The sequence below is a fragment of the Emiliania huxleyi genome, assembly GCF_000372725.1.
Source record: "Emiliania huxleyi CCMP1516 unplaced genomic scaffold EMIHUscaffold_69, whole genome shotgun sequence".
Lineage (NCBI taxonomy): Eukaryota > Haptophyta > Isochrysidales > Noelaerhabdaceae > Emiliania > Emiliania huxleyi.
The window spans coordinates 390,799-413,410 of record NW_005196830.1 but is presented as its reverse complement, the minus strand read 5'-3'; the positions used below and the strand labels follow the sequence as shown (position 1 = coordinate 413,410).

The window sequence follows — 22,612 nt, the reverse complement described above, 5'->3', positions numbered from 1 at the left end:
CGCTCCCGCTCCGCTCCCCTCCCCTCCCTTCGCCGCCACCCTCTCTCCTGCACATGTGCATGTCCTCCTCCGCAGGCTGCACGTCGTTGTCTCCCTCATCACCGGCGTCGTCGCCACCACAGTGAAGCCTCAGCCTATCCTTAACCCTACCCCTACCCCTAGGGACTTGCTCAAGAGCTATAAGCCTATCCTTAACCCTACCCCTACCCCCAGGGACTTGCTCAAGAGCTATAAGCCTATCCTTAACCCTACCCCTACCCCTAGGTCGCCGCGCCGTTCGACTTGCTCAAGAGCCGTGTCATGGCCTCTGCCGACCCCGCCGACGGCTTCGCCTCCGTCCTGCTGCGGCTGCTGCGGCAGGAGAGGCGTCGCGCCGGCAGCGGCTCCATCTCGACCAATCTCGGCTGATCTCGGGGCCACCTCTGCACAGGAGGGCCCTCTCGCGCTCTTCAACGGCTGGCTGCCAACCTATTTCAGGCGCGCGCACGAGACACGCACCCTCGCTTTCCGTGCCGCATCGCCACACTCTCACTGCGCCGTGAGGCCGCCGCCTCTGCCCTGTCTGGTGTCACACGGCGGTGCGCCTTGATGCGGGGGAGGTGCCCTGGCCCGATCCCCGCACTCGCGCGCAACGTTTGCTGACACATCTCCCCCCCCCTTTCCTCCACACCTCAGGCTCGGCCCGCACGCAATCCTCACCTTCCCCCTATTTGAGGCGATGCGGCGACTCCTCGGCCTCGAGTACCTGTAGAGTGTAGTGTGTGTAGAGCCTACTGTGGCGATGTGTCACGTGTATTGAATCGTGTGAAATGACACGGCTCTTGAGCAAGTGCGTGAGCAATACTTTGAATTGTGCGTGAAAGAACTATAAGAAGTAAGGGCATGTGGGAGAGAGGAGGGGGCTAAGCGAGAGCGCGACGTTATAGACTCTAGCCAATTGCTGGGCACCCGACGAGCGACGTTTCATGTGTGGAATTGGTCGTAGTGGTTGTAGGTTCCTAACCCTTTCTTACTAGAGCTATTGCGGGTGGGACAAAAATAAACAAAGTGCAGTGGTCAAACCGCGTGCTAGCTGCTGGTCAACTCCGGAAAACTCTCATCATACTGCCCCGCGGGGCGCACGTTCTCACAGAGTGATCGCCGCGCGCGCCGGTAGCATCATCAGCGCCGCAATCGCAGCGGCGAGCGGGATCGTCGCCACCCAAGTCAGCGCGATCTTGCCGAAGAGGGCGCAGTCCGAGCCGTGCAGCCCGTGCTTTGCCATGCCGACAAAGACGATAGCGCCCACCTGGCAGTGCGTCGACGAGATCGGGAGGCCGAGGCAGGTTGCCACGACGACGGTCACCGTCGAGGCGGACTCGACACAAAACGCCATGTGGAAGTCGATCTCGGCGATGTCGCTGCCGAGCGTCTGGATCACCCGGTAGCCCAGCGTCACCACGCCGAGGGCCACGAAGGCGCCGGCGACGGACATGACCCACCACGGTGTGGCCGTCGAGTCGCACTCGGCCATGTCGGACGAGAAGGCGGTGTACACGGCGGAGAAGGCCGAAGTCGAGTTGGCCTACGTGTCGGCGGACCTCGGGGTGACCTCGGGGCGACCTCGGGGGTTCACGGGCGGACGAGTCTGAGGTCGGGCTGGCCGTGTCGTTTGCTCCGTGAGCAAAGGACTCGAGGAACGCGACGAAGACGACGACGTACCGAAAGACGTGCACCGCGTCCTCGGCGCTCTCGCCTGTTCCCACAGCAGTGGCGTGTCAAAGGCCGCCTCCCCACCTCACCGCGCCCTCGCCGCTCTCTCGCCTGGCTCCGGCTCTTCGGCCCAGCATCCGCACTCGCTCGCGCAGTTGGCGCCTGAGGAGTCGTTCCGCCGAAGATCAAGGGGAGGGCTCCACTCGCTCGCCAGGGGGGGCAGCGGACCCGCCTCGCCTGTCTCGCCGCCCTCCTCGTCGAGCCCGCTCGTGCGCAGCCCCCCTCCGCCCATCGCCGCCGGTGGCGTCGCCTGCGGCTGCAGCGCCATGGCGCGCAGCATGTCTGCGTGCTTCGAGGCGAGCGAGTCGACGAGGGAGAGCTCTCGCCGCACCTCCGGCAGGCACGATTCGCCGTTCAGTGGTCGGCCAGCCAGTCACTAGTGGGGCGAGGGAGAGCGCTCGCCGCGCAGCGGGGGGAGGGGGGGGGGGGGGGGTCGTGGGGACGGCGGCCGCGGGGAGGGGACCGGTGAAGGGAGGGTGTAGGAGGAGAGGGAGATCGGCGCACCTCGAGCACCTCGGCGCCGGGCTCGGGCGCACAGCCCGGGGAGGGGGAGGCGGCAGGGTCCTCCGCGCCGATCCGCTCGCGGAGGGCGCCCAACAATCCGGCGGAGGGCGGCTTGCGCGCAGAGTGAGCTTGCTCTAGGCTGCGGTAGGCGGCCTCGAGCCGCACCAGCCTCGCCGAGAGCTCACGCACCGCCCGGTGGGACTGCTCCTGCTCGGCCCGCAGCGCGCGCACGGTCGGCATCGCTTCTCGCACGCGCGGGGCCAGCAGGGAGGCGTAGGCGTGGGTCAGGCCGGCGACGACGCAAGCGGTGAGCGCCTGCGTGGAGCGCTCGATTTGCTTGGTCGGCTGCGACTTGAGCATGATGAGAAAGGTCATGACCCACGCCGCCGTCGAGTAAAGGAAGGGGGAGAGGAGCAGAGCAGCCGAGCCCGGCCGCGCGGCGTCGAGGGCGGCGAACTTAGTGGCGCGGAAGATGGCAAAGGCGACGGCGCCCGAGAAGAGCGGCGAGATGGCCCAGCTCGCGACGATGGAGGTGAGTCCTCCACTCCACGCCCAGTTGAGGCAGGCGACGCCGTCCATCTCCGCCGAGCCAACCATCGTCATCCCGACCACGCCCGCGACGATGGCGTGCGTCGTCGACACCGGCATCGCCGCGAACGTCGCGAGCAGCAGGAAGAGGGCCGCCGCCAGCAGCGCGCACAGCATGCCGACGGCGTACACGGCCATGCCGCTGTCGCAGTAGCCGCACGCCCAGCAGTCGGGGTCGGTGGTGTCGGCAACACCCTTCTTGATCGTGTCCGACACGCCGTACCCGAGCAGCGTCGCGCCCAGCCACTCCCCGAACCCGCCGAGCGTCACCGCGACAGAGAGAGGCACGGCGCCGGAGCCCACCGTCGAGCCCCAGGCGTTGGCAGAGTCGTTGGCACCGATCGTGAAGCACCTGGTGGCGAGCAGGACGTGGCGTGGTGGCGTGGTGGCGTGCGGCAGCGGCGGGCGTGGTGGCAGTGGCAATCACATGAAGGCGGCGACCATTGAGGCAACGACGAGGAGGCCGAGATTATGCTCCTGCGAGATGTAGGCGTCATTGTATGGAGCACAGGTGTCCGGGTCGGCGAGCGGACTCGCGCAGTCGAAGACCCCGGCGACGCAGGTGGACGACATGCCTCCTACTTGGAGTGGAGGCCCAGCCAGCCGCCGGGTTTTCAATGGGGAGCGCCGGAACTGGTTGCCCCCCACCCGTCGAACACGGGCGTGTTCGACGCGTGTTCGACGCTCAGCCCCCGTGTTCGACGGGGGTGCTGGACGGCGCGGGGGGCTTGCCCTCCGCGCCGTCCGAGGTTGCGGGGATGGCTACCAACCAAGCCGTGGGCGCCGGACCATCGGCCTCCACGGCGGCAACGTCGTCAGCAACCCCAGCTCCTCTATATGTGCCGCACACCTGGCGCGGCGTGCCCTATGGAGCGCCGGCGCTGCAGGCGACAAAGCACCGGTTCCCTTGCATTGGCGCAAGGTGTGCCGCTCAGTCGATGATACACGACCCGCCGACCCTCTGCCAGCCCTACTTCGACTCCAGTCGCGAGCCCGGGGACAGGTGCCGCTTTCAGAGGATGTGCGGGGCGTGTTGGAACGCTGGCGCGCAGCTGTGGTACTCGGCGGCAGAGGCGGCAGAGGCGGCTGCGACTGCAGCGGCGGCTGCGAGCGCGGCGGCCATTAGTGCGGAGCTCTACGCGATCCCCGATGCAGTAGTGGATGCCGCGGTGCGGCAGGCAGAGGGAGGGGAGGCGGCGGCGGCTTCAGACGACGACGCAGAGCGAGGCAAAGAAGGGTGTGCTCTCGATGTGGATGTACGACCGCGCTGCCCAGCTCTACAATGAGCAGATCGTGGCCAAGTACGCCCACTCGACCGCCGCGCCGCCTGATGGGCTGGCGTATGCCAAGACGTCGGGCGATAAGATCAAGGCGGTTTGCGAGAGGTGCACCTCCACCGCCCGCGCGGCCTCGCGCGAGCAGGCGCGCCGCGGTGTCGTGCTCGCTCCGGCCGACCCGGACGGCGAGCATGCGCGCGCGGTGGTGGCGCTGATGGAGCTGGCGGAGACGACCGAGGCGGCGGCGGCGGCGGAGGCGGCGGAGGCGGCGGCGGCGGCGGCGGCGGCGGAGGCGGCGTCACCGGAGGCGGAGGCCGGGCAAGAGCCGGCGGCGGCGGACGTGAAGCCGACGTCGCAGTCGCGGCGAGACTTTGATTACAACTTTGCTGTGTCGCAGCGGGCGATTAGGTCCTCAACTTGTCAGACTCGCCGTCCCGTTTTGGACTCGCCACTCACGCCAGCCACGGAGTACGGTAGGTATACGCGGGAGCAAATCGAGGACAGGGAGGTGACGATCACGACGAGGGTTCAGCGCCGGCTGGCAAAAGCTGTGGGCGCAAAGCAGGCGCTCTCCAAGAGCTTCACCGCCGACAAGCAGCGCACGGCGATCCTCGACAAGATGGATGAAAAGCAGCTGCTGGAGCTGGAGCTGGAGCCCGAACCAGTGCCGGTGCAGTCCAACGCCAACGCTGTGGCGACTATCGGCAGCGGCGAGTAGTCGCTGCCGACCGGGTGCGCGCGGCCCTCCCCTCTCTCATCGCCCTCGCCGCCCTCACCGCTCCCCGCCCTCCAGCCCTCCCGCCCTCCTTGCCACCTGCGCGCCGTTCACTCACACCTTTTCCGTCCTGGCTCACAGGTCTGTGACGCGCACTTTGCGGCATGGCATCCTCCCCCTGGACGGGGCGGGGCGAACGATGCTAGAACTAGCGGGGTGGCGTGTGTTTGGGGATTAAAAGGTGGGCGTAAGGCCGCCCCGGCTCTAGTGTGTCGTCGTGGCTAGTGCAAGGGGCTCTGTCGAGCCGCCTGCGGCGCTCCCGCCGCCGGCGGGGTGCAGCGGCGCTGCGCGCCGCTGCGGAGGCCGCGCTGCGCGCGGGGGAGGGGGAGGGTGTACGGGAACCAGGGGGGACCGGGGAGGGCCTGTGTGTGTGTATGTCCACCCCGCGGCGCCGCCGCTCGCGCCGCCTCGCTGCCGCCTCCACCTCCGCGCCCTCGCCAAGCACTCCGCCGCCCATCCGCCTCCTCGACCTCCCCACGGAGCTCCTCGTGCGCGCCCTCTCTCGCTGCGACCCCGCCGACATCGCTCGCGTCGCCGCCGTCTCGCTGCTCTTCCACGCCTCGCTTGCGCTGGAGGCCATCCGCTTGTGGGCGCAAGAGCGCGGCTTCGAGCTGCCGGCGCAGCCGGAGGGCGAGGGCTGCGCCATGCGGTGGCTGTGCTTTATGGCGTTGCTGCGCGAGTCCAACCCGCCGGCGAGGGCGGCGGCAGGCCGGCACCACAGCGTCTTCATCGACGGCGAGGGGCGGCTCTCGTCGTGCGGAAAGGTTGAGAGCTGGACGCCGGGACTGCTCGGGCACGGCGATGAAGTGACGCAGCTCAACACGCCGACCCGCCTTCCTTCCCCGCTGGGCGGCGAGCGCGCCGTGAGCGTGTCGGCTGGAGAGTACCACAGCCTCGCCATCACCGCCAACGGCAGTGTCTGGAGCTGGGGCCAGGGAGGCGACGGCCCGCTGGGCCACGGCGACGAGCAGAACCAGTGGCAGCCGAAGAAGGTCGAGGCCTTGGCTGACCAGCGCGTCGTCGCTGTCTCAGCTGCAGAGAGCCACAGTCTCGCCATCACCGACGACGGCGCTCTCTGGAGCTGGGGCTTTGGAGATGATGGCCAGCTGGGCCACGGCGACCAGCAGAGCCAGCTGCTGCCCAAGAAGGTCGAGACCTTGGCGGGCCAGCGCGTCGTCGCCGCGGCGGCTGGAGAGTACCACAGCCTCGCCATCACCGCCGATGGCGCTGTCTGGAGCTGGGGCGGTGGAGCCTATGGCCGGTTGGGCCACGGCGACGAGCAGATCCAGCTGCTGCCCAAGAAGGTCCAGGCCTTTGCTGGCCAGCGTGTCGTCGCTCTGTCGGCTGGAGAGTACCACAGCCTCGCCCTCACCGCCGACGGCGCCCTATGGAGCTGGGGCTCTGGAGTCGATGGCCGGTTGGGCCACGGCGACACGCAGCGCCAGCTGCTGCCGAAGAAGATCGAGGCCTTGACTGGCCGGCGCGTCGTCGCTGTGTCAGCCGGAGTGCAGTACAGCCTCGCCACCACCGCCGACGGCAGCGTCTGGAGCTGGGGCCAGGGAGCCTATGGCAAGTTGGGCCACAGCGATCAGCAGCGCCAGCTGCTGCCCAAGAAGGTCCAGGCCTTTGCTGGCCAGCGCGTCGTCGCTGTGTCCGCTGGGGCCTACCACAACCTCGCCCGCACCGCCGACGGCGCCGTCTTTACCTGGGGCCAGGGCGAGTACGGCTGCCTCGGCCACGGAGAGGACCTGTCGAACCAGCTGCTGCCCAAGAAGATCGAGGCGTGGGCGCCGGGGCAGTGATGAGAAGGGCGAAAGGGTGCGAGGCTCTGTGTTGCCGCGTCGCCCACGCGCCTCTTCGCCACCCGCGAACGTATCCGCGAGGATGGTGAGAGGCGAAGTCGAGTCTCGAGACGGAAGAGCATAACTTACGATCGGGGCGCCTGGCACCTCTAGTCCTGTCAAGGCCGCGGGCTGCGATGTGGGGCGTTTATGAGAGAGAGAGATTTTTAGCAATACCAAACAACTCTAACACAGCCGCGCTGCGGAGCCACACCCTTCGAGCCGCGTCCCGTCGGCACCGTCCCTGAGTGCGTCCCCCCGCCTTGGCGGCACACACTCTCGACGAGGACAGTCCGGCCTACGGGAACGTGTCGCGCGCCGGCGACGGTTGCGGCGTGGTGGTTCGAGTACGAAGCGAACAGCAGCAGATTTTCTTTTTTCTTTTCAGTCCCGTGCCCAGTGTTGTAAAGAAAGAAAGAAAGAAAACACACAACCCAAGGGAGGGATGGGAGAACGGCACGCCGTCACCACACAGGGATTTTAAGGAGAGGAGAGTGTGATGCGCTAGCCGTCGCCCACCCTGGGGAGTCTGCCTCTTCGTATCTCTTTTCGCAGTCTCTCGCCGCTTCTCGCTGCAACCTTCATGCCACCTCGCGGCCGTCCCACTCTCGTCGTTCTCTCCCTTGTCACTTCCTCCTCTGTCGCGTCGTTCTCTTCTGCCTCGTCCTGCGACGCCGCCGCCTGCCGGTCCCTTGTTCTCGCGGCTTCTTTCGCCTTGCGCAACTCCGTCCTCCTCGCGGCGTATCCTGGCCCCTCGAGTCTATCGAGCTCCCCTCGCGCAAGGACCACATTTCTGACTCCCACTCCGATCATTTGCCTCCAAGTCATATCGTTGCTCAGATCCACTCTCTCTTCGAACACTCGTGCCTCTACGGATGATGCCGGCGCTGGGGTCCCCTTCGGATGCATCGTGAATCTGACAACTGAATTTCCACTGGTTCGTCCTCCTCTGAGTCATCTTCCCCGTCCTCCTTCCGCTCGGCCCTTCGCTCGGTACGTTCGGTGTGGCTCACTGTTGTGCGAGGGAGTTTTGCCAGTCTTTTTGACCGCGCAAGATAAAAGGGTGGCTAAGGGCTCTGCCCGCAAGGCGCCCGCGTCGCAGACGCGGTACCATTGACAAATCTGCGATATACCCCCACACGAGCAAATAGCAAAATCCGAATACCGTGCACGAATCCGACGATGTCGGACCCAAGCCTTCAGCTGGTGCCAAGACATTCGTAAAATTGAAGCCAAGAATCCGCCAAAGCCGTGCTTTCGCGCTACCTGAGGGGAAAGCCGCTGATCGAGCCCAGCGTGCCCGCGGCCGCCTCCCGCGCAGCACCGCCGCTGCGGAATCGGATCGAGCCCATGGAGGAGGAGGGCGCAGTCGGCCAGCGCAGCAGGCGGAGTCCCTCCCCGCGCCGGAGCCCCCCTGCAGTCGAGGGAGTCCTCGTTGGCGATGAAGGTGGCGACATCGAATCGCGGCCGACACACGTCACGGGAGGAATGGGCGATGAGCGGGAACGATGCGCGCTACGACGCCGACTCCGCCGTGCTCGTGGCGCAGAAAGCCGCGCTCCAGGAGCACGCCAAGATGCAATGGCTCGCTTGCTTCGATTCAGCTCTCTCGGCAGCAGAAGTGGGGCTGGAGCGGGTGGGGGTGGATGCCGATTGAGGGGGAGCGTCTCCAGCTGCGCCCTGTGGCAGCTGCGCCCTGTGGCAGCTAGTCGAGGGACTTGGTAGTTGTGACCCCCCTGAGTGAGGACAGGAGAGAGAGAGCGTTTTGTGGTGTTGGTGTACGCAATAACGGGACAGGGTGGTTGTTCTCTCTATCTCCTCTTCTAGCTCTTAGCATGAGCTGCGCCCGGTGTCCGACCCCTTTTGCGCAGCAACACCTTAAACTTTTAGGCCCTCCAAATTCGGGTCGGAGCGTAGCGGAGTGGGCCCCGAGTTTGAAAAGGGCGACGGACGCTTGCGTCCTAGCCTCCAACAACGCCTCCCCGGCGCAGAGGGGCCCCCGGAGGGATGCACAACCGCTCCACGCCACGCCGCTTGCGGCGGTCCTCTTCCCAGCTCCGCTGAGGGCCCGCGCGTTATTCTTTTTAGCGCACAGATGGTGGCCAGCTCGAGCAGCGCGCTCGCTCGTGGCACCGTGGCTCTATCGCTCAGCCGGCGCGCCGCGCTTCTGCCGCTGCTCGCGGCGGCTGGGCCGTCGGCGCTGCGTCCGGCCGGCGCGAGCGCACCGCAGGTCGGCTACAAGACAGCGTCGGGCCTGCGCTACTTTGACTTTGCGGAGGGGAGCGGCGCGCCGCCGCGGTTCGGCCAGCTGATCCGCTTCCACTACGTCGGCTACACCGCGACCGACGACTCGCTCGAGCCCTTCGACTCGTCGTACGAGCGCCGGACGCCGTACTTCACAAAGCACGGGAACGGCTTCACCGTGCAGGGGCTGGAGGAGGCGCTGCACACGATGAGGCCGGGCGGGCGGAGGCGCGTCATCCTGCCGCCCAAGCTCTCGTACACCGCCAACAAGGGCCCGCTGCCGCCGGGCGGCGCCGCGCGAGACACGCTCTTCTCGGCAGTCGGCCGCAAGGTTCCGAGACACTCCCTAGACACTCCCTAGACACTCCCTGGACGCTTCCTAGACCATGCCTGACACTCCCTGGACACTTCCTAGACCATGCCTGGACACTTCCTAGACACTTCCGACACTGCCTCGACTGCGTCGACACCGCCGAGGGGCGCACCCACTTCCTCAGGAGCCGCTCATCTTCGACTTGCAGCTCGTCTCTGTCGCCGATGATCGGCTAGACCGCGGAGACTACGACGAGGACGACGGCTCCGACGTTGCCGACCTCGCCGCCGCCCAGTCTCCCTCCCCGGACGGCACCCCCTCCCTCTCGGGCTTTCAGGCCTCATGCCTCCCTCACGCCTCCCTCATACCTCCCTCGTATCTCCCTCAGATCTCCCTCGTATCTCCCTCATATCGTCTCTCCCTCGTCTCTCCCTCAGACCACGCCTCCCTCCCCGGACCGCCAGGCCGCGAACGGCAGATGACGAGCGGAGCTCCGTGCTGCGATTGCTCGAGGTGCCGAGATCGTCCGAGATCGTCCGAGATCGTCCGAGATCGTCCGAGGCCCCGCCCCCCACCGACAACGGCCGGGCCGGCGAGAGGCATGCCGCGACCCGGGGGGCGCGAGGGCCCGACAGTGCAAAGCACGCGCCGGTCGAGCGATCGACTGGTGGCGGGCACGGCAGGCTTGGAGGCGTGCCCCGCGGCGGAGAGAGCCGCGCCGCGGCTGCTGTGGCGCGCCTCCGCTCCCCTGGCCCCCAGGCCCAGCGCGCGCCGATGAGCCCCCAATACCCATCCAGGGCTAACCGCCGGCCGCCGCCGCCGCCCCCCGCGGCGCGCGTGCGGCGGTTCGTGCAACCGTGTCCCTCAACTCTCAAGCCGCGCCAGCCCGCGCGCGTGAGGCGCTGACCGCGCTCCGCCCCGGCCCCCGCCTGCCGCACATCTCAGGCGCGCGCCGCGCGAAGGGGAGCTCTACCGCGAGGGCTCTGCACTGCTGTGGTTGCTGCTGCTGCTGGTGGGCGCGGAGGAGAGGTGTGTGGAGTGTGCGGCTGTAGAGAGAGGATACGTCAGAAAAGCGAGCTGTTGTGTTTTGAAAAGTCAGACCGCGTCTCTTGCGTCACATATTGTTGTGGTGACGTGGGACTCTCCAGAGACTTCAATCTTCATGGATTATCACACGTGTGCATGTGCATCTGCATGTGCATGTACGACACATGTCACATGATGGTGTGCGGTTTTAGCTTTACAATCAACGCAGACGCTAAAAGCCGTTTACAGCAGCACACGCCGCACATCGCGACGCCGAACGAGGATGAAGCAGGATGTGCATTGTGGTCTCGGTCTCGAACCAGTCTCGAACACATGGGCGTCGAGCTCGGTGCCGGCTCTTGCTGAAGTCGGACGGAGCACTTGGAGCACTTGGAGCTGTCACGTCCTTTTCATGCCGCGGTAGAGATAGACGCGGCGCATCGCCGATGAGCAGAGCTTCAGCTTGACTACCCAGTCTACCGGCTCTAAAAAGAATTTTTTGTGCAGTTTCGCGGCAGCTTCGCGTCATGATGCCTGTGTACTCGCTCGTTTCGCTCCTGCCGCTCATCGCCCACGCTGTCGCCCTGCATGGTTCGCCACCTTCAGCTGAGCTGATCCCGCACGGCACGCTGCGGCTTGCACAGCCGGCGTCAACATTCAGCCTCCTATCGTGGAACATTCTTCTCCCGAATGGCGAGGACAACTGGTGGTGCGAGAAAATGTATCAGCCGCACGTGCCGCACGACTGCCGCCAGTGGTCGCATCGGCAGCGGCTGATCAGAGACCGTCTGCTGCTCGCGGACGCCGACATTGTCTGCGTGCAGGAGGCGGCAGGCGACACGTTTGCTTCCGACTTTGAGTTCCTCCATGCCGACGGCTACGAGTCCGTGCTTCACAAGAAGTTTCGGTTCCGGTGCGCCACCTTCTACCGTCCGTCTGCCTTCAAGCTGCTCTCCGTCGCTCACGAGGATCGAGCCCTCGTGGCCAAGTTTGCCTCAGCGTCCGACCCGTCGCTCGCGCTATTCTTGGCAAATGTGCACCTCAGCGGCGGAGCGTCGCCCGACCGGCGGCTGCGTCAGGTCCATGGTGTGACGGAGCGGGTTCGCAAGTGGGTAGCCGCTGACGCAAAGAAACCGCCTCCCAAAGGGCGGCGAGGCAGCGCCGCCCGACGAGCACAGGAGGCCAGCGACGCGGAGGCTGCCGCCAGCAGGAGGAAGACGGAAGCTTCGCCTCCGCGCGTCATCATCACGGGCGACTTCAACTCGGACGGCAACACAGCGGTGCGCCGGCTCCTGGTCGACGGCAGCGTGGAGCCGGAGTGGCGTGAGCCGCAGTACAATGAGGTCGAGCTGACGTCCAAGCCTCGGAGGCACGGGCTTGGCGCGTTCGCCGACGCCGGCGAGGTTGCGTACGCACAGAACGTCTGCGACGGCGACTGGGGCGACTGGGGCGGGAGGATCGACTACGCACACTACCGCGAGCGCCGACCCGCCACGTACGTCGTACCCTCGCTCGGTGCCGCCTTCCTCGAGCGCTCGCGGAGGTCGACGAGTCGGCAGCAGCTCGTGGCGGACAATGAGATGCTCGAGCGGCTGGTGCGGAGCCAGGAGGGCCGCGCGCCGCCGGTGGCACCGCCACGGAGCTTGTCGGCGGCGGACCTCGCGCTCTGTGACGCGACGGCGGGCGCCGACGCGCCGTTCGTCGCTGCGTGCCGGCGCGCCTTTGACGCCATCGACGCGGACCGCGGCGGCTCGCTCTCGGCCGCCGAGCTTCGCCAGGCCCTGGCACTGCTGTCCGTGCTGGGCCCCAACGGCGAGGAGCCGAGCGCGGCGGACGCCGATGCGATGCTGAGCGCGGCGGACACGGACAGCAGCGGAGAGGTCGCGCCAGCACGAGAGCGGGAGGAGAGTCTCACGCCGAGGCCGCACTTGGCGAGATGGGCCGAGAGGAGCCGCGATGAGCCGAGCAGGGGTGGCGGCCTCACGGTGCCACACGCCGGATGAGGAAGTACATGTGCATGTGCATGTGCGATGGCACCCTCGCCCTTGCTCTTCCTCTCCCCCTCCATGCCCTCGCCCCCGTACCCCTCACACTCCTCTCCCCCCCCCTCTCCCCCCCCCCCCCCCGGCAGGTTGACTTTGGCGAGTTCGTCGACATCGTCCTCTCGAGCGGCGAAGGCGGTGTCAGCGGCTGGTGGGCCAGGTTCCTCGAGATGCTCCGTGGCGGCGGCGACGGCGACGGCGCTGACAACGACGGCGGCGGCGGCGCTGGCCACCAGCCGGAGCTCGTGCGGCTTGAGTCGGAGGCCGACGTCGAGAGCCTGATCGCGCGCTTCACTGCCGCCTTCCGCGCGGCGCTGGATGCGCTGTTCGACCGGCTCGCCGAGGGTCCCGCGGCCTTGGGGGCGGAGGGCGGTGAGGAGCTGGTCATCCCTGAGAGCGCGGCGCTGGCGTGGCTCGAACTCATCAACCGCGAGCTCGGCCGCGGTGGCACCCGACCCCTAGATGCGAGACGTAGACGCGTGCATTCCGACTGGCTCTCGAGACGTCACGCCCTGGGGCGTGTCGCGCACACGCGGCGCTCCGCATACACGACACCGGCCTCCGCACCCTGACGCGGTGTGATCGCAGCGCAGGCACCTACCGCGGCGCGATGGCTGCCTTTGAGCGGAGCGAGGCGGCCACAGGCCGGCGCGAGCTCACGAGGCGCGCCTTCCACGGCATCTTTGCGCGCGAGCTCGGCGAGGGCAAGTGGTGGCAGGTGCGTGGCTTGACGCCGCCGACACCATCGTCACCGCCCTCACCACCACCGCCCTCGCCGCCGCCAGCCCCCCACCGCCCTCGCCGCCCCCCACCGCCCGCGCCGCCCCCCACCGCCCCCCACCGCCCTCGCCGCCCCCCACCTGGCAGGTGGCGTACGACCTCGATGCCTCGGGCATCTCCCTCGCCGAATTTGACGTCGGCAAGGGCGCGGCGAGCCCCCCTCGGCGGCATTACGAGGCGTGGCTCGACTACGCCTACTACACGGCAAATAGCTTGCGGCTGGCAGGCTACCAGGAGAGCCTCAGCGAGGAGCAGGCACGGCGAATCTACAAGGACGGCGACGCGTTGCCCAACGCGTGGCACCCGAGTGACCACATTCCGGTGGGATGCGTGTTTGAGTGGGGATGACGATATGAGACGAATTGAGATCCTTGTGTCACGGGGATGTGTTTTCGAGAGAACTTAACGTAGGAACTAGGATGACGTCTTTGTTTTATCGTGTATTGCAACGCCCTTAGACGTCTTAAGAGAGAGATCGAGAGGGAGGTACCAACACACATACTGTACATGCTTGCTCAAACGAACGGCGCATTCGTCAAGAGTCTATCCCGCTGATCCCGCCTTCGCCCTCGCTGCCTCAATTCCAGCCTCCATTGGAGGAGAGCGGGGAGGTGCCGCGCCGCCCGCGCCGCCCGCGCCGCCCGCGCCGCCCGCGCCGCCGTCTCCTCCGGCAATCTCTCTTAGCATCGCAGCGAGATCGACGTCGCCGCTGGGCGTGCGCGGCAGCACGTGCGTGGCGGAGCCGCCCAGGCACGCAGGCAGCACGGCCGAGTCGAGGCCGAGCTCCCTCCGGCGGAAAAAGGCGCGGAGCTGCTCCGTCTGCCCAAAGAAGTGGATCCGCCTCGCGGTCGACGCGGGGATAAAGTGCCGCGCGAGCGAGAAGAGGATGCGGTTCGTCCGCGATGCAGGCGCCACGACGGCGCCGGCGAACCGCTCCGGCGAGCCTCCGAACAGAGCCGCCAGGCTTCGCCTCGCCACGGCCACCGCGCGCGTGAGCGGCACCTTTGGGCCGAGACTGAAGCCGTCCGCACACTCAACGTACACGAACCGGTCGCAGCGAGGTGCCTCGCTGCGACCGTCGCTGTCTCCAACGGCAGCACCCACGCCGGATCCGACTCTGCAGCCCTCGCCTGCCCGACGCGCGCGGGTGCCGACCACCCCGACTTCAATCAGCGTGGCGACGGCGCGCCCCCACGCAGAGGGCTCGGCATCGCGCAAGTCCATCCGCCCGGTGTGCGCCCACATAATCGGGCCGCCCGAGGCGTCGAAGCCGTGCCAGTACAGAGCGCCGCGGCGCAGCACCCTCCCCGCCTCTTGCAGCGCGGCGTCGGAGAGCAGGGGCTCCGCCGCCCCACCCCGCAGCAGCCGAACGACCGCGGGGATCGCAAGCACGGCACTGTGCGTCGACGCCGGAGCTGCTCGCAGCGTGCCGCCGGCGCAGCGGGCAGCGCCGCCGCCGCCGGTCACGAGGCCGCGGCGGTACTCCACCGCGGCGCACAGCTTGCGCTCCGCCCACAGCGGGTCGCGCGAGGCCGACTTTTCCAGCAGCGCGCTCAGGTAGCCCTCGTCGTCCAGCGCCGCGGGGAGGCCGCCGCCCGGCCACAGCGCCTCGCCTTTTCCCCGGAGCGCCGCGAGCCGCTGCCGCCATTCTCGGGAGTGGCTGCTCGGCGCGGGGAGCGGCGCGCCTGCTGGGCTGGCGGGCCGCGCTGACGGCTCGGAGGCGCTGGCTGTTTGCGTCGCTCTGCTGATCCGCCTCGCAGAGGACGCTGTCGTCTTGGCCCTGACGTGCGTGCGCCACCGCTCGGCTAGCACACCGATGCAGAAGGCTAGGGCGGCGGCCGACGAGGTCTGCAGGATTGACGTCGCACCCAGCGCGATGCAAAGTCCAAGCATTGCTGCGAGTGCGGCAGAGAGCAGTAGCGAGTTGTGCGCGACGGGAGCAGGGCGGGAAGCACGCTGTCCGGGACCGGCACGCTCCTCTCTTGCGTGGCGTGTAGGCCTGGCGCCTCGCTCCTTCTCTCGCGTTTCTTCCTGCTGCGGAGGTTGTCGTGGTGGCGGCGGCGATGGCGGTGCCGGCGGCGGCGGTGGCGACGGCGGCCGTGGAGTTGAAAAATGCACAGCGCACTCATCGGTACGGTGGCTCGCGTGCTGCGCAGTGGCTGCTATACCACCGGCTCCCTGACCACGGTCCAACTGTCGTGCCACGGCTGACTTGCACGTTGTGCACTGCGGCCGATCAAAGTGTTTGTCGCACACGCTCATGCCGCAATCTCGACAGTGGTGGCGGCCGGCGAGGTAGAAGCGGGCGCCACACACCTCACACGCCCAACGACGGTGTCGAGGCGAGCTGAGGTGCGGCTCGCCTTCCATTGGGCCGGGTCCGTGCGCCCGGGGCCCCAAGCCCACAACCGCGGCAGGCGCGACATCTCGTTTTCTTCTTTGTTTTTCCGTTCTAGCCCTCATCGTGAGGGTGTTGAGTGCGCGGAGCTAAGGTGCTACACGGTATCGCTTGGCCCGAGCGAGCACACCAAATTAGAGGCCACCGTCGCGGCAACTTTTTGGAAGTCCACTGCTCTCTGCAAACACTCGCAAGCTCGGTGGAGGCGCTCGCTCGGCATTTGTTTGCTCTCCAAAATTGGCCCTCACTAATAAAAACAGCGATGCTCCTGATATTCTCACAGGGCAACTGCACAAGATGGCTCATGCGGGGGCGATCGCGCGTGGCTGGTGCCGACGCCGCTTGGGCTGAGCTTGAAAACACATGGCCGCGCTACATACACGCGCTCCCGCCCTGGGCTCGCGGAGATGCCCTCTTAGGCGGCCTCACCGGCACCGGAGACTCGAGCGTCGCGATCGAGTGCCTATAGGAGGGTGCCGAGAAGGCTGCCGGGAGATGGCTCCCTCCTCTTCCATGCGTGCTCCCGATACCGAGTGCCACTCCAACGGCAACGTGCGCCCCTGGCTTTCCGGTGGGGTGCCGCCCATCCGCCTTATTGAAGCAGGCGGCGCCCGTCAGCCACAGGAAGAGGAGCACGCTCAGGACGACGAGGGCCAAGACGCCGACGACGATGCCGACGATGCCGATGATGCAGCCGGGTCATCGTCGCCGTCGGTCGTCTTCAACAGCGCATGCAACGGTGCACGGATCCTCTGGGGGCGGTGCAGAAGGAGGAGGTGCACACTCAGGGAGGCTACTCAGCGTGAAGTCGCGTCGCGGGTCAACTGATTCTCAACAAAGCAAATCGCGTCCCCGCCCCATAAGCCCAAAGAACCACCACCAGCGGCGCTGTTCTCATCGCAGAGCATGGCGTGCAGACAATTGTTGCAGTAAGTCGAGCCCTCGATGTACGCCGATTGAACACGGAGTGGGCAAGTAGCCGCCTTGCACATGGCTGGAAAGGCTAAGAGGGCGGGAACGTCGTTGGAAGGTTGTCGCAAGGCGGGATCGCTGAGCGCAAGAACAGCCGGCTATGCGAGTTCGCAACGAAGCAGTGCATGTAGCCATCTTCGTAGGTGTTGATGGCCTGGTGACAGTTGTGGCAATAGTTCTCGCCATTGATAGTCGCAGATGAGACCCCGATCGGGCAGCTTGGCGAGGCGCGGCAGACAGTGGCATTCGTGTTCTCGAAGTCTGCAGCGGTCACCGAACCTCCGAGCGCAACTACCTAGGTATCAAGCAGGATATAAAAACGTGACAGTCCAAGCAAAACGCGCCATGTAAACGAAATCACGAAGAGCAAGAGTTGTTTCGCGGCGTCTTCCTTCAGCTGTTTTGAAAAAGAAGAAAAGAGCGGAGCTTAATCGCCAACTGCGCTTCTTAGCTCCCCGCCCGGTCCTGGCTGGGCGTGCGGCTGATAAAACTGCACTCCAAGTGCTTCCAAGTGCTCCAAGTGCTCCAAACTCGACAAAAACGCGCTGCAACAAAGTTTGAAAACGCTTGTCTGTTTTCTTTCTTTGTTTGTTTTTACCCATCTCACAGTAGAGGTGTCCGTTTTATTTATTTATTTATTTGTTTGTTTTACAAAATTTCTCCGACTGCGCGCAGTGGCACTAGCACTACCAGCTACCAGGTGTGTGCGTAAAAAATGGAAATGAAGAACGCGCGAACGGCGGCCAACGGACTCTTCGCGGTGTGTTTTTGAAGCTCCATCCAGATCGACACAACACGGACCATTTGACTAGAAGACCTTGACTAGAGACCTAAAGCTTGACCACGAGGACAGAAGACCGAACTTAACAGAGACCTAAATCAGAGGTGGTTCATCGCTCAAACGACAAACCTCAAGCACACGCAGCAGCACACGCCCCGTGGCCCAGGGAGGCCTGGCCATCCACGATCGGCGCAGGGCCGCCGTCTGCGCCACCGCTGGGCAGGTCGTCGCGAGCCGCTATCGAGTTCAGGAAGGATGCGATATGGGCAGCAGCCGAGGCGGCCAGCGCGGGTTGCTGGAGAAAGGTGAAGTGCGAGCCCTCCACCACCACCTCGTGCGGTGCGCTGCCCGCCCCGCACTGCGCCTGGTAGGATGGCGACGGTGCAAGGGCGCACCGGACGGCGCTGGCAAAGAGGCCCCCCGGCGCTGCAACGCCCATGGGATGGCGGATCGACTCTCGCGCCCGGAGCAGGAGCACTGGGCCGACCGCCTCTCGTCGCGCGGAGGCTCGATGCGCGTAGCGCGAGCCGGCGCGGAGCAGGCTGCGAAAGGCCGGAGCGAGCCGGTCGAGTTGAGCAGCGACGTCGTGTGGCGCGGCAGCACGCATCTCGCTCAGCAGCGCGTCGGTCGCGGCGTCGGCGAGCGGCTCGCTCGCCCAGCCAAGCCACCGGGGCAAGTTGCCGCACGGCAGCGGGTCGAGGAGTACCGTCGCGGCGGGGGGCGCCCCCCGCGCCGCGAGCTCGCCGCCAACCTCGCGGCAGAGAAGCGCGCCAAACGAAAAGCCGAGGAGGAGAGGCCTCTCGGCCGGAGCGCCACCGCCGCCCTGCGCGCCGAGGATGCGATCCGCGAGGCACACGGCGACGGCCTGCACCGAGGCCTCGGCGCCGAGCGATTCGACGAGGTCGGTGTAAGGCAGGCCGACGAGGGTGGCGTTGGACAGCCGGGCGGCCAGCAGGGCAAACTCGACGAGGCAGACGCCTGGCGCGCCGGGCAGGTAGTACGCGACGCGCCCCGATGGCCGCAGCGGGCCTCGAAGCATCCCCCGATGCGCCAAGCGCGTCAGATCCAGCTGAGACAGCCCTCGCAGCCATGGAGGCGCCTCAAAGGAGGGCTCCGCAGCCGCCGCGTTCGCTAGGCCGCAGAGGCGCAGCGAGGCGGCGCGCGGTGTCGGCTCTTGCAGGATCAGCGCGAGGATCGTCTCTTGGTCCAGGGCCGGCCCGCCCTCTGTCGTGCCGGGCTCGAGGCGCAATCTAGACTGGAGCGTCGCCGCGATCCCCATCGCGAGGAGCGAGTCCAAGCCAAGATCCACCTAAAGAGCGCTCGAGCGGTGAGAAGAAAGGAGCGCGTAGGGGGCGGAGCGAGGAGTGAGGTGCACCAGGGGCGTATCCAGCAGCGCGTCGGAGCTGCCGCCGCGCCCGCCACCGGCCGCTGCAGTACGCTCCTCGGGCTCGGTGTCACCCATATGAAGGTGGTCGCGCAGTGTGCCCACAAATGCCTCGGCCACCTCGCCCTCGCCAAGCAACGAGGGCGTGGAGCTTGCATCCGCCGGGCCGTCCTCGTCGCCCCTGCGCGGGATCTCCCAAAAGAAGGGGCGTCGCCGGTACACTAATGCGCTGGCGGGGGTCAGTAGCGACCCGGCAGCGGCCTCCTCCGAGCGCACCACCGCGTGCGCGATGGTGCCGCCGAGGCCGAACGAGCTCACTCCGCCGCAGGCAGGAGCTGTGGCCGCTGCTCCGCCGCCCGCGCCCGCGCCGAGCGGCGCGAGCTGCGTCGGCAGCGCGCAGCCACGCCCTCGGATCGCGCCGCCGACGTGCGGGTTGAGCGCGCGCAGCTGCGCGTTTGGCGCCGCCTGGCTCGAGCGCAGCCGGAGGCTGAGGGTGAGCAGCCCCACAGCGCCCGCCGCCGGCTCGGCGTGGCCCACGTTGGCCTTGATGCCGCCAAGCGCGGGCGCACCCCCGCCGCCGCCCAACGCGGGCAACACGGTCGCCGACAGCGAGCCAGCCTCGATCGGGTCGCCCAGCCCGGTGCCAGTGCCGTGCGCCTCGACGTGGCACATGTCCACGGCCTGCACGCCCGCCTGCGCCAACGTCGCCCGCAGCAGCGCTTGCTGCGCCGGGCCGCTCGGCGCGGTCAGGCTCGCACTCTTGCCGTCCTGCCGCACCGCTGCGCCAAGCACCTCGGCCGCCGTGCCGCCCGCCGCGCCGCCCGCGCCGCCCGCCGCGCCGCCCGCCGCCGGCCGCAGCGCAAAGGCGGCGCACGCCTCGCCGCGCGCGAAGCCGTCGGCGCGCGAGTCGAAGGTGTGCGAGCGGCCCGACGGTGAGGTCATGCCGCCCGTGGCGAGCATGATTGGTGTCAGCGGGGAGATCATCATGTTGACTCCCGCCAGCAGCGCCTGCTCAACCTCCCCGTCCCGGATCGCGAGGCTGGCGCCGCTGCACGCGACGAGGCCGGAGGAGCAGGCGGTGTCGTAGGCGACGCACGGCCCGGTCAGCCCGAGGACAAACGACAGCCGCCCCGCCGCAAAGCAGTGCCCGCTCCCCGTGAGCCCGTACACGCTGAAGCCCTTTCCTTGCGCGACCGGTGCGTACTCGGTGTACGAGATGCCCACAAAGACGCCCGTCGCGCTGCCCAGCAGCGCCTGCCTCTGCAGGCCGGCGCCGTGCACCGCCTCGTAGCCGTGCTCCAGCAGCAGCCGCTGCTGCGGGTCCATCATCGCCGCCTCCGCCGCCGAGACGCCGAAGCGCGCGTTGTCGAAGAGCTCGGCGCCGACCATGAAGCCGCCCCAACAGGCCCGCCTCCGAACCGACGCTGACAGCGAGGCTGGCAGCTCCCACCTCGCGGCGGGCACTTCGCCCACGGCACTGACGCCGCAGAGCGCCAGCCGCGACGCGCCCGCCGCGCCCAGCGCCCCGCCCGGCAGCCGGCAGCTCGAGCCCGCGATGACAGCGGTCTGCGAGCTGTCGTGAGCACGGGCGGCCAAGGCCGGCCCGACGGCGACATCGCGCTGGAGGGAGGTGTGGAGCAGGCGCGCGGTCGGGTGGTCAAAGACGAGCGTCGCAGGCAGCGGGTCCTCCGCAAAAGGCTGCAGCTGATTGCGCAGCTCAACCGCGCCAAGCGAGTCGATCCCCGCCTCCATGAGAGGTGAGTCTGCGTCAACGCCGTCGACGCCGACCACGCTTTGCACGGCCTCGAGCACGTCGTCCAGCGTGGCCAGCGCTCCGCTGCCGCCGTGGCCCTTGTCTCTTGACCGCGCGGACGCATCGCCAGCACGCTTGCCGAAGCGGGTAAGCATCGGCCTCAAGAACGATGACGCTGCTCCGTTGCCGTATCGCCTGCTGGCCGCGCCGAGCGCACGCCAGTCTATCGGCGCCACGGCCATCACCGTGGCGCACGCTCCAAACAGCGCGGCGCCGATGGCATGCATGGTCAGCTCACTCGACACGGGCCGCATGCCGCGCATCGCGATGAAGCGGTCCATGTCGGCATGGCGCGCCGCGTAGCCCACCTCAGCCACGGCGCCCCACTGCGAGCTCTGGCCGTGAAGGCCGCGCGCGCTCCGCACGCTGGCGAGGCAGTTGAGCCACGCGCTCGCGGCCGAGTGATTGCATTGACCCGATGAGCCGAGCAGGCTTGCCACGGAAGACGTCATTGCGAGCCGTAGCGAGCCGAGCGTCGCGACCGAGCGGTGCAGGTGCGAGGCGCCGTGCACCTTTGGGCCGTAGACGGCAGCCAGCGTCCGCTCGCTCTGGCTGCCCAGAACGCCGTCCGAGACGACGCCCGCAGCGTGATAGACCACGCGGAGTGCGCCCACCCCCGCCGCTGCGCCAACCAGCCAGCGAGCCTGCGACTCGTCCCCCACGTCGCACGCGAGCACCCGCACCCGACAGCCCCCTTCGGCGCTGTCGCTCACCAGCTGCGCCCAGTCCCGCTCGCTCCGGTTCTGCACCCGGCCGGTGCGCGAGGCGAGCAGCAGGCCGTCCACCGATGATGACGAGACCATCGCGAGCGCCGCGCGCAGACCGAGCCCGCCGAGCCCGCCCGTGATGAGGCCGGCGCCGCCTGCGGCGCCTGCGCCGTGGTGTGGCGCCGTCTGCGCCACCATGACGGCCTGGTACGACAGCCAGCCCCGCCCGGCGGTGCGCTGCGACGACGCGAAGCCGCAACTGCTGAAGGCCGCGCGCCACTGCTCCCACGACATGAGCGGGCTCTCGTTGGCGGCGCGCAAGGCGTCCTTCTTGAAGAGCCACCAGCCGTCCGTCTGGCCAAAGACGACCTGTACGAAGCGGAACACGCGCACCGCCTCGTTGACGACGAGGGCGCCTCCCGGCCGCAGCAGCTGGCGGCAGTGGCGCAGGGCGGTGAGCACGCTCGGCGTGGCGTGGAGCACGTTGGCCGCCACGACGAGGTCGAGCTCGTGCGAGGCGAAGCCCTGCAGCCTCGGGTCGGCGTCAATGTTGAGCAGCGCGGCCTCGAAGCAGGCGAACGAGCCGAAGCGGCGCGCCGCCTGGCGCAGGAAGAAGTCCGACACGTCGGTGAAGATGTACCGGTCGCACGCCGGCGCCAGCACCGGCAGGACCTGCGCGGCCGTGCCGCCGGTGCCCGCACCCACCTCGAGCGCACCGATCCTGCGGCCCTCTGGCAGCTGGTCGGCCACGGACCGCACCGCGGCCACCGTCGCCGCGTTGTACGTCGTGGCGAGCACGTTCGTCTCGTAGAACGGCTTGACAGCGTCGAACGAGCCGCCGGGGAAGAGGTTCTCGGTCGCGTCGAGCTCGCCGCGCAGCACGGGCGTCAGGCCGGACCCGATCCGGACCACCTGCGCGTACGTAGTCTCCAGGTCCGGCGGCAGGGACACCGACAAGAGGGACTCGTCCAGCTCCGCCTGCTCGCCCGCACGGGGCTCCGCCCCCGCCACGCCCGCGCACCACGCGAGCAGGTGCCGGTGGTGCGCTTGCGGCACCATCTCGGCGCCGAGCGCCGCCTGCGCCTCGTGCGCAAAGCGCGTCGCGACGCCCTCGACGTGCTCGAAGCCGGCGTTCACGAGCGGCCAATCGAGCTCGCCATGCACGGCGTCGATGCACGCCTCGAGCGCGCCAGCAACCACCCCGACGCTCGCGGCCCACTCGCCACGCGTCGACGCGGGGCAGTGCAGCGCCAGCCGCGGCACACGCGTGCGCCCGCCCGAGAAGGCGACCTCCGCCTCTTCGGTCGTGCTCGTCTGCAGCGCGTTGACGCCGCCCACCACGCGCACGCGGCCAGCCAGCGCGCACGCGGCCAGCGACCGCAGGGCGGGCCGGTCGCCGCTCGCGACGTCGGCAA

General features: G+C 67.9%; 8 protein-coding genes across 8 annotated transcripts; 4 read left to right on the top strand and 4 right to left on the bottom strand.

The window, feature by feature from the left end:
* Nucleotides 1–1,126: 1,126 nt before the first annotated feature.
* Nucleotides 1,127–3,186, bottom strand: PTA6 (putative inorganic phosphate transporter; the record flags this gene model as incomplete). Its single annotated transcript, XM_005762189.1, has 3 exons — nt 1,127–1,504; nt 1,581–1,735; nt 2,196–3,186. Coding segments are annotated over 3 exons (1,524 nt in total), but the record flags the coding sequence as incomplete, so codon positions are not given.
* Nucleotides 3,187–3,602: 416 nt separating this feature from the next.
* On the top strand, nt 3,603–4,839 carry EMIHUDRAFT_216425 (hypothetical protein; the record flags this gene model as incomplete). The annotated part of the gene is made up of 5 exons (XM_005762188.1): nt 3,603–3,766; nt 3,848–3,901; nt 4,023–4,326; nt 4,435–4,529; nt 4,599–4,839. 5 exons carry the CDS (start codon nt 3,603–3,605, stop codon nt 4,837–4,839), a joined length of 858 nt encoding a protein of 285 aa, XP_005762245.1.
* Nucleotides 4,840–5,270: 431 nt separating this feature from the next.
* EMIHUDRAFT_216424 (hypothetical protein) lies at nt 5,271–8,394 on the top strand (the record flags this gene model as incomplete). Its single annotated transcript, XM_005762187.1, has 4 exons — nt 5,271–5,384; nt 7,762–7,844; nt 8,009–8,105; nt 8,185–8,394. 4 exons carry the CDS (start codon nt 5,271–5,273, stop codon nt 8,392–8,394), a joined length of 504 nt encoding a protein of 167 aa, XP_005762244.1.
* Nucleotides 8,395–8,832: 438 nt separating this feature from the next.
* Nucleotides 8,833–10,097, top strand: EMIHUDRAFT_216423 (hypothetical protein; the record flags this gene model as incomplete). The annotated part of the gene is made up of 5 exons (XM_005762186.1): nt 8,833–9,213; nt 9,479–9,588; nt 9,759–9,807; nt 9,892–9,961; nt 10,054–10,097. The coding sequence occupies 5 exons, from the start codon at nt 8,833–8,835 to the stop codon at nt 10,095–10,097; spliced, it is 654 nt and encodes a 217-aa protein (XP_005762243.1).
* A 750-nt stretch (nt 10,098–10,847) lies between these two features.
* EMIHUDRAFT_216421 (hypothetical protein) lies at nt 10,848–13,490 on the top strand (the record flags this gene model as incomplete). The annotated part of the gene is made up of 5 exons (XM_005762185.1): nt 10,848–11,420; nt 11,499–12,200; nt 12,626–12,806; nt 12,956–13,080; nt 13,287–13,490. 5 exons carry the CDS (start codon nt 10,848–10,850, stop codon nt 13,488–13,490), a joined length of 1,785 nt encoding a protein of 594 aa, XP_005762242.1.
* Nucleotides 13,491–13,685: 195 nt separating this feature from the next.
* EMIHUDRAFT_216420 (hypothetical protein) lies at nt 13,686–15,035 on the bottom strand (the record flags this gene model as incomplete). Its single annotated transcript, XM_005762184.1, has 4 exons — nt 13,686–13,730; nt 13,872–14,538; nt 14,626–14,755; nt 14,957–15,035. The coding sequence occupies 4 exons, from the start codon at nt 15,033–15,035 to the stop codon at nt 13,686–13,688; spliced, it is 921 nt and encodes a 306-aa protein (XP_005762241.1).
* Nucleotides 15,036–17,281: 2,246 nt separating this feature from the next.
* Nucleotides 17,282–18,052, bottom strand: EMIHUDRAFT_438043 (hypothetical protein; the record flags this gene model as incomplete). The annotated part of the gene is made up of 1 exon (XM_005762183.1): nt 17,282–18,052. A coding segment is annotated over one exon (643 nt), but the record flags the coding sequence as incomplete, so codon positions are not given.
* Nucleotides 18,053–21,530: 3,478 nt separating this feature from the next.
* On the bottom strand, nt 21,531–21,932 carry EMIHUDRAFT_58670 (hypothetical protein; the record flags this gene model as incomplete). The annotated part of the gene is made up of 1 exon (XM_005762182.1): nt 21,531–21,932. A coding segment is annotated over one exon (402 nt), but the record flags the coding sequence as incomplete, so codon positions are not given.
* Nucleotides 21,933–22,612: the final 680 nt, after the last annotated feature.